This window comes from Glarea lozoyensis, assembly GCF_000409485.1.
Source record: "Glarea lozoyensis ATCC 20868 chromosome Unknown GLAREA7, whole genome shotgun sequence".
NCBI classification, from domain to species: domain Eukaryota; kingdom Fungi; phylum Ascomycota; class Leotiomycetes; order Helotiales; family Helotiaceae; genus Glarea; species Glarea lozoyensis.
In genome coordinates this window covers 1,104,419-1,113,762 of record NW_007361002.1, presented here as the reverse complement: position 1 = coordinate 1,113,762, position 9,344 = coordinate 1,104,419, and the positions used below count along the sequence as shown (strand labels likewise).

The following is a 9,344-nucleotide window of genomic DNA, read 5'->3' as shown; positions in this document are numbered from 1 at the left end:
GGGGGGGGGGGGGATAGTATACAAAGTAGCTTGTCACATCGGATTCTGCAAAGGGTCTCCTTGCTTTGTTCGCACTTCGTATGTGGGGTGGAGTAGAACTACCAAATGTCGTCAAAAGATGCCCCAGAAGACGAATTGGTCGCTTCAACTTATCCATCTTCAGTTGGAAGCTGTTTGTGTACTGAAATGATCCTTCAAATATAAATATGCAAGAGACTTCCGCTCGTCAGGCATAGCCGTTACATTCATCAGAGCAAAGTGATCTCCCCGAGTTTCAACAATTCTACGATCGAGGAAACCTCCGCGGTGATACAATCACGACTTTTCGTCATGTACATATCGTGCTTTCCGGACAAAAATTACTGACAATGCCGTGGCCAGTGGTCAATAACATTGCTTGGGCAGTCATTAATTTGACATGTCACACAATAATAGGCCACCGGGTTCGCCTTGTCTTTGAAATGAAGGTTCTATTGTTGCGAAAGCATACAAGGATTTTGATTTCCAGCACGTTTTTTATTCGCGATAGCTGTCAGAATCACGTTTCTGCAAGCGGAGTTACACTTTGTTCCCTTTCTTCCTATTCACCTTGCTGCCGATATTCGTAAGCCGCAACGCAAACGACTTCGTGAGCAACGGCTTTGAGGGATAGAAACGTCTTCGAGGGGGAAAGCAAACACGAAGATCTTATAATATCAGAAACGATATCTCATCTTTTGAATCCGAGCATCAAAAGCCCCACCAAATGCGAGGATGTTGCGAGATCGTGGCCAAGACTTTGGTTGTTTCATGTTTTTCCACTCTTCGTGCCCTACACTAATTCGGTAGCTGCTGTAGTGCTGAGCTATGTAATCAATTGCTGCGCAACTCTCTTCTCTATTGGTTGCTTGTGGTCCTTACTTGTCAACTAGTCAAATCTGGTTCTGAAAGCTTCGAACAAGACAAACAAAAGCATTCTGGGTGCTCCGACCCCCTGGTCCGCATGAGGCTTCGAGCACCTTTGTGGCGGCCGGTAAGAAAAACATTTGTTTGGATGAGGATGGTTTAGGCTAGATAAGAAACAGCTTAGCTTGTATGCCGAATGCACTCTTTGGGCGAGGTCTATGCGGCAGATACCGTGCTCGAAATCGATCTTCAAGGTCCTCCCAGCTCAGAAAGAAGTGTTGACGTGATTGAAAGCAGAATTGAGGGGCAGATATAATCAAAGAATAATAACTCAGCATCATAAGCTCGACCAGATATCCAAGACGAAAAAGATAAAGATAAAGGGTAAAGTTTCAACTGATCAACGCAGTTATCTAGTCTAGACCGAGGGACCCCTATCTAGGACGAAGTGCGGGCAATTGGCCTTTCGGGAGCGTCCCATGTCAAAGCGCGGACAGCCACATCAAGGAAATGAAGAGCAGCTATCACACAAGTGACAAGGCTCGACCACCGACAGCACCGATGTGATGAAAGCAGCAGGTCATGCTCGAGTCTGCGTGTATGAAGACCGAGAAATCCGTTTGTAAGGTACTCGTACACTTGCAGCAATACCTTTATGTACGTGCCGGGAACAAGCAGTGGGAAGTCCGTTGGGGCAAAAACGAGAGTACGGACAATTGTTTGGTTCTCGCTTCGTCGACCGGGCCACTCCTTTCTTGACCGGAACCCACTCTATAGACTTCCTAAGCCAGCCACGCCGTAAAATCCGTCTTCAAAGCACAAAGAGGGGTTGCCCTTGGATATCGCAACTTTGCCATATCTGAATATCCAGTTCTGCGTTGTTGATTGTGGATATGGCAATCAAGATCTTGATGGTGCAAAGAATAGCGTCTCGAGGAAAAGGAGACCTCGCTTGGCTTCAACAACCCACCACCTGTTGGAATAGACTCAATCTGTCAGGAAAGGAGAAACATCCACTACTCTCCCACCCACCCCAGCAGCTCTCGAGCTACCCTAGACTCGCTACTTCGTAATCAGGTCCCCTGTGAGACAACGTCCTTCCCCCAGCTCATCGAGCCTTCTGTGATTGGCAGTTCCTGTTTGCCCCTGGATAGGCCTGCTTCATCCCCGGTCGGATTTCTCCCAAATTGAGTTCAGGCCCTTTCTCGCGCCTGGGAAACTTGTATGATATCCTTCACCCGTCGTCGCTGCTCTCTTTCTTCTCTTGTTCTTGAACCTTCTTCTTTGCTTTCGTCATTGCGCTGCAATTGTGTCTCCTCTCGTCAACTACAGGCTATCTCGAACGAGCGAGCAGCAGGAAGACGGACATTGCACCACTATATTGAATGTCAATTGATATTTGCAGCTTGCTGGTCGACAAGCCTTGGAACTAACAAAGTTTCTGAAACTCTAGCGATTGATCGACGACCACATTCATTAAACTTTGCTATCCAACTTTCTCTTCTCGAATACTTGCTCGGACGATTCTGAATATTCACCACAAACGCAGTTGGCGCCGATTTTGGAGGCTCCATCGCGCTATCAATATTCAGATCGACAGGATAGATAGCAGCAGAGTTCGAATTCTACTTCTTTACACAAACAATCGATCTTCGCGAAGTCTGTTCAAATACCGCGGCCATGGGTCCATCATTGAACAACCACTCGTCGTTTGTTCGACCACGCACATCCGAACGCGAAGGTCGTCCGATGACCAGAGATCAAACGGATCAGAACCTCATCATTCCTAGCAGGACCTCCTCCTTACATTCGCGCATCACACAGCCTATTCCTTCGACTTTGAACGTCAAGCCGCAACAGCGAACGCCTAAAACGCTTACACATGCGTACATGGTATGTGGTGTTGGTCGAGAACCGTCGCAATGGGTCAAGGCTCCAGCACCATCACAGGGAAAGATCGGACACATGAAGGGTGCTGTTGGACAATTTTGGTTGCCGGAGATTCTTGGTAGCAGTCCAAGACTGGAGCAGGATAACGAGATTGCGAGAGCTTTACACGCTGCAATGAGAGTGAGTTTTGACATCACGACTGTTGGTTACGCGATCTAACATATGGCAGGCATGCTTTCCTCATGATGTAGAGATTTGCACTGGGCGCACTCAACCGCACTGTGTGCACCATTCTTTCGTTCTTCAACAGGATTCCAGCCATACTCTTTATGGTATTGCTCTGAGGGTCTGGTCGAGAGCAGATGACAAGCGTGCCGAGACGATCCGTGATTTAAGACGACGAACCGAATCCGACTTTTATGATTCAGCGGACGAGACTTACTGGATCCCATACTGCTTATCCTTCTTGTCAAGATACCCGTTGTACAACCTTCTAGGGGATTATCTCCGGGGCATGTGGATTCACTGGAACAAAGCGACCAACCTCTTCCATGCAGAGGAAGTATCGCGCATCTTGAGCTTCCCAGCTCCAAGACTAAATGATCTTGTACGGATCGATATGAAGGATTACGCACTCTGCTATCAATTCCCTTCTTCTCCGACTGGCTTCCAGAACTTCGCCATGTGGCCATTGTTTTCTTGCTTGTCGATTCCCAACATAGTTGGTGTGATTGAAGCAGCTCTATCTCCAACCCGCCGTATCATCTTTGTCAGTCACTACCCAGCCATGTTGACGGTAGCCGCCGAGACTATACGGTATTGTGTACGAGTTTACGAGTGGAGTGGTCTTTATGTACCAGTTGTTCATGCTAGACATGCCAAGGAGCTCGTCCAAGAGCCCGGTCCGTATATTCTCGGTATCACTGCAGAGTGCCGTACACTGTTCACAGCACCAACTGATGCTTTGGTCGTGGATCTTGATCGTAACTTCGTGCTCACCTCAAGCCCACCTACTGCGCTCAGCGCCGGCCAGCGCACCAAGATGGTCAACCGTATTACACAAGCGCTTAATGGTGACGTGACACCATCCGGTGTTCCTCAGCATCTTCGATCGGCTTACGGAGGTGGAAAGCTCGTTCCCGCTGGTCAAATCATAGTGATGCGTGGTGAGGTTGAGTCTATTCAAGACCCTGAGTGGTGGAATCAAGATTCTGTCATGTCTGTCATGGATCACGTTTGCGAGAAGATGGTAAGTTCATTCACGAAAACTTGTTCCAACAGTATTTTCGCGGTTGAGTATAGCTAACAAATGCTACAGGGCCGAAATACTGGCATGAAAGCTGTCTTTGGTGGTGCCGTCAAGAAGCCCTTGATGACCAAGGTTTCAATGAGGCACTTGAATGAGATTGTCCGAGAACGAAACCAATACTCCAGAGATGCTCTTGAGGCTTGGCAAGATTTCATTAACCTCAAGGGTCGCATGGATACCGAGCTCGGAAAGGTCACCAAGCGAAACAACTTTTTGGTTGAGGAGCTCGAGAGCTGGAAGCAACAGGTGAGTAACCTTGAACATCGCACCATTGCCCAAAAACTAACCGATCTAAGTTCCTCAAATTCCAAGCATTCGCTGAGCAACTCACCAAGGAAACCTCCGATCTCAAGGTCAAGATTGAGAACCACAAACGTGAGAATAGACGTCTCACAGGTCTCATTGATCAGCAAAAAGACGATGCAGCTCGCCTCAACACGCGCCTGGCTGGTACCGAGAAGCAACGTGATGATGCTCTCGAGGCTTTGGTTCTCCAACAAGAAATTGCGGAGGAGTTGGAGAGAGAGCGTAAGAAGAACAAGAAAGAGATGTCCGCGCTTCAGCATACCAATGTTACTTTGCTTCGTCAACGTGACGAGGCTCAACGTGTCGTTCTCCACCTGCGCAGTTTGATTGGTGGTCAAGCTCACCACATGGAGCATTTGGTTTCTTCTTTGGGCAAGAACCCAGATTTGGCGGAATATATCGAGGGTGGTTATGACGATGAAGAAGGGGAGCTGGACGACATTGCTGAGGAGGGCAAGGAAGAAAGTGGAAGCATGCGTAGAGGATCCTCTCAGCCAAGATATCGCAATGGCGACGATATGACTCCGGAAATGGAAGCTAGACTTCGCAATGGGTTGAGGAACAGCAAGAGATACAGCCAAATGAGCATTGTTGATGTTGCCGACCGTCATCTTAGAGACAAGACCGATGCCATCGCCCACATCATCCGAAATATCAGCGATCAGTGTGCTGCTGCTGTTGAAGGCCTACAGCTTGCACATGATGCGGAAGTCGAGGCTGAAGAGCTCGCTCACAGAACCATGAGACAACATCACAGACACAGCAACCTATCCACTGTCACCGCAAGTGATGATGGACATTCAGCAATGGGCTCCGAGATGGGAGAGGATAGTTTTCTGCACCCCAGTGGCCGCACGTCGAGTATCCCTCCCACACCTGATCTCATCCACAACCGGTCCAGTACGTCCATGTCGATCGCCAGCTCAACGACCACGCCTGAGAGAAACAGCCAGCAGTACCACACTGGTGCTGACATTCCAACCAAGATCGTTGAGGATAGCGAGGAGGAAATCGAGGGAAGAAGCGAAGGTGAACCTGAGATGACAACAAAAGCAAACCTCCTCCATCGCCCAGCCGGTGCTCGGATTTCAGCGTTAGGTGGTCATTAAGGCGCTCCATGCTATGTCTGTTTGAAAATTTGTTTTGTACTGGAAACGGCGTTATATGGTGTAGGATGTCATTACTCAACCTGTCCAACGGACACGCTATATCAAATCTCTTTTTGTCTGTAAGTAGGATTATTACAATTTTTGGAGGATGAGTGGTCGTGGGTTGTGAGTTTGCGTTTGGTGTATTTACGAGGGAAGATGGCTTGACAAGCATTCAAGTTGGAGAGGATTGCAGACGGGGATGAAAAAGATTTTGATTCTATTGTGGCATTGTTTTTTTGAGCACGTTATTTTTGAGGTGGCTAGCTCCATTTTAATACCCTAAGTATATTGTTGTTGTTAGTTAGATTGATGGATCGTTTCATCACCAATTTTTTTTGAATTAAAGAAAATTATATATTATCAATGAGTGTTTTATGTCGGTGATATAATCAAAATTCATTTATCTATAACATTCTAGTTTTATAATCAATATTATGGGTTTGCATACTACGTTCAAAGCATATGAATACTGGTTTCCGATTTTCTTCTTCGAAAGCAATTCTACTTAATCATTTATAGCGCAGCTAATCACAAGCAATTTTGAGATTATTACATCCATGACGACCATGACCACGGAGTCACTGATTCAATTTGTGTGCCAATCCAGGCCGGGGGTGAAATGTTATGGCCGATATTCTTCTAGCTAGTTAGGGGGCCAATAGGACCAGAGCTCTTTCTCTCGGACTCCTTCAATAACTATCAGAATTCTTCAAACGTTCACTTCCAATTGACAAATCTTTTCTCTGCTATACTGTAACACCTGGAATTTGATTAACGCAACTCATGCATCCGTTGATGTTGTTGTCATTTCAACGATCAACATGTTCATCCCAACGATCTACATCAAACTTCTACATCATGTCAGTTCGCATGTGTCAGTGCAAGCGCATACAATCTTGCTATGATATTCGAGAATCGATTTAACAATCCAATCTGATACCTAACCATCATCTCATGCCAAACAGCTTATAGTGTTCTTACTTCTCGCTGTTCTGATAAACTTACAATGGTTTCTTCGTGCAAATATAAAGTTCTCGCTCATGTACAATCCACGCATCCCGCAACCACTCAACGTCAAATCACACGACAACAAATTCTTGGCAAAACCCTGCATCCCCATGAACCCAAGCTACTTTATACTCAAAAAGAAATGCTCTAATTTTTTAGAGGTCGAGACGTCCTAGAAAAAACCTTTGTTGCTCATCGCAGTTCGGGGGTGGAGGTTTGCTCCGTTCGGCGTCATGATGCTTTAGTGGTTGGGACCTGACATCCCGAGTCGTTCGTGCCGGAGGGTTGTCTCCTGAGGACGGTGAAGCAATGGGAAGAGGGAATTTGGGAAGTAAAGGCGTTGTGGAAGCATGTCGCCGAGATTGAGGTGAGACCTGGTTGGCTGTGTGGCTGGTGATGGGAGCTGTTGCGGCGATCTGAGGGGGCTTGCGGATGCGGGGTTTGTAGATGGGAGATGAGATGGGCTTTATTCGGAGGGTTTGCTCCTGGTTATTGGTGCGCTGTGTTTAGGGGTCATGGCATGCTTTTCGCGTGTTGTGTAACGGGTGTATAGAGATATCAACACAATACTTGCGAGTGTATGGTTTGGAGATGAAGACTATGACTCAGTAACTCGTGTTAGAATTTAATGTTTGATGATTTTAGAGATCCAAAAAGAGTTATTCAAAAAGGAGTCAAGTTCTTTTCAGGGTTATTCGCCAATTCGTGATAGAGTAGAATAGACGCCGCTAATGTCCACATAATTGTATTCAACATGACATATCATTCTAAATAAAGTACCAAGAGAAACTAATCAGTCAATTCAAGTAGGTCACTTGATCTAAAATACTCTTTGATCATGTATGCGTGTCACTCCCTTTTACCATTAATCGAGATGTCGTTCCTTGTACATTGGAAATCTAGAACGACCCACGGATCTTAAGCGAAACTTTGTTGTGTTGACTCGAGCCGCAGTCTTTCATTTCGTGGCATCATGCATCATGGTGACAAATTATTGAAACATCAAATAATTGTAGTATGAAGCAATCTATATATTTCTTGGACAAACAGCTGTTCTTGCTCAAGCAAATAGTAGAAATCCGCGAATGATTGTAATAAGTCAAAAGCATTCCGGGAGTACTAGTGACTCGCTTGGTAATTGGAAAGAGATGACAGTGCTATCAAATCAGCTAAGTGATGAGTAAGTATGTTGAATACACAGACATGTGATTTTCACATAGACAGCTCCAAGAATGATTGCAAGAACTCAAATTTTCTTATATTCTTGCAACTGTTGGAAATTCAAGTCCGGACTGTTTTCACAAGCAGCTGATGGGATAACCTTCTAGAGGACATCCACGCCATCATCGTTCAGCTCAGAGATACTTCGAATATACGTTCTTTCCTTGTTCGAGAGTGAGTGACGTTACGAAAAATCATGTACGAGGAAGAAATCGAAGAATTGGAGAAGACTTTCTGCATTGTCTGTCTTTTCACAAATATAAAGGTCAAGCGTTCTTAGAATGTAAGACAAGCCAAGTATATAGCCTTATGTCTATCTATATAAGGTAGAGATAGATAGTATTCATCATTCACCTGTAAAATATCAAGCATTCAAGTGACATTACACGTTTGTCTTTGTTTGGGACAGCGCTTTCTAATTTCGAGACAGGTAAGTGGCAAGGAATAAGCACGTTTTGAGATTCAAATTGACCTACCGCGCGGTGGAAAAATAAATGAGAGTGGAGACATGACATGTTTTTATTTATGTTGGAAAAATATCCTGCATATCATCTCTTGATTTCAAGATACAAGGCCTATCCCAAATTCTTTGGAATCTGTTTAGACAAGACCATCTTTTCATGACTAAGTGCAAACTAAGTCAAATAGGAGGTCGAAAGGTTCTGCAACTTGCCTTGTCCGCTGCGAGTTTACGTATCTTTGTGCTTGTTCTCAACTATGTGATACTATATGGCATCTCCGAAAGGGTCTCAGTCAGGTTATCTGGGTCGGCTCTTATGTTAAACGAGCTTCCTAGAAGTGCCATTTACGAATTGTTGTAATTATTAAACCCCACAGGTGGTCAAAATTCTCCTGTCGATCTACGCTGTTGCACTCAAGCTATTAGACTAATCTAGATCCTGCGGAGACAGAATCTAGACTGTGGTAATATTACTTAAGCGAGTGCATACAGGTAGACATTTGACTTAACCCCCTCCTACAACCCTCTAACATTTTCAAACAAATCAGAAACGAAACGTCAGAGTGCAGTAGTCCAAGATAGCTCTAAGGAATACACAAAGGCTCAGAACTTAGCTGTACCGTGGAGGCGCTGAGATCGGATTAATATGCGGTATTAAACTTATATAGAAAGCTCAATCTCATGTCGACGAACAAGTAGATTTCGAGAGTAAGGCTTTTTAAGAGATCATTCGGGCTTAGAAGAGTTATTGGCTACAGAAACGAACGATTCTCTTTGAAATAGCTTATTGGTGACACAAAGTAATGGTAAGGTGACCTTTACTCGCTTTTCTCCACATGGTCTTCAATATTCTAATCAGTATTAGCTACAACAGAAGCTATTATGACATCAACAATCGTGTAATCGAGAAGTAAGATATCATTCTATACACAAAGCTACACTTTATTATAACAGACATGCTCACCACTTGTGAGTGTAAAGAACATAAGCAGCAGACAACATCCAGCCGACCCCCACATTCTCCCACATCATCAGTAATAGTATGTTGCACGTCGCACATCCAGTGACAGGTGAGATGTCATATATCACCTCCGGTTACTCCTTCCGGAATCCC

At 45.2% G+C, this 9,344-nt stretch overlaps 1 protein-coding gene across 1 annotated transcript; it reads left to right on the top strand.

The window, feature by feature from the left end:
• Positions 1-2,565: 2,565 nt before the first annotated feature.
• Positions 2,566-5,499, top strand: GLAREA_01557 (uncharacterized protein; the record flags this gene model as incomplete). The annotated part of the gene is made up of 4 exons (XM_008088773.1): positions 2,566-2,955; positions 3,005-4,024; positions 4,094-4,330; positions 4,381-5,499. The coding sequence occupies 4 exons, from the start codon at positions 2,566-2,568 to the stop codon at positions 5,497-5,499; spliced, it is 2,766 nt and encodes a 921-aa protein (XP_008086964.1).
• Between the last annotated feature and the right edge of the window lie 3,845 nt (positions 5,500-9,344).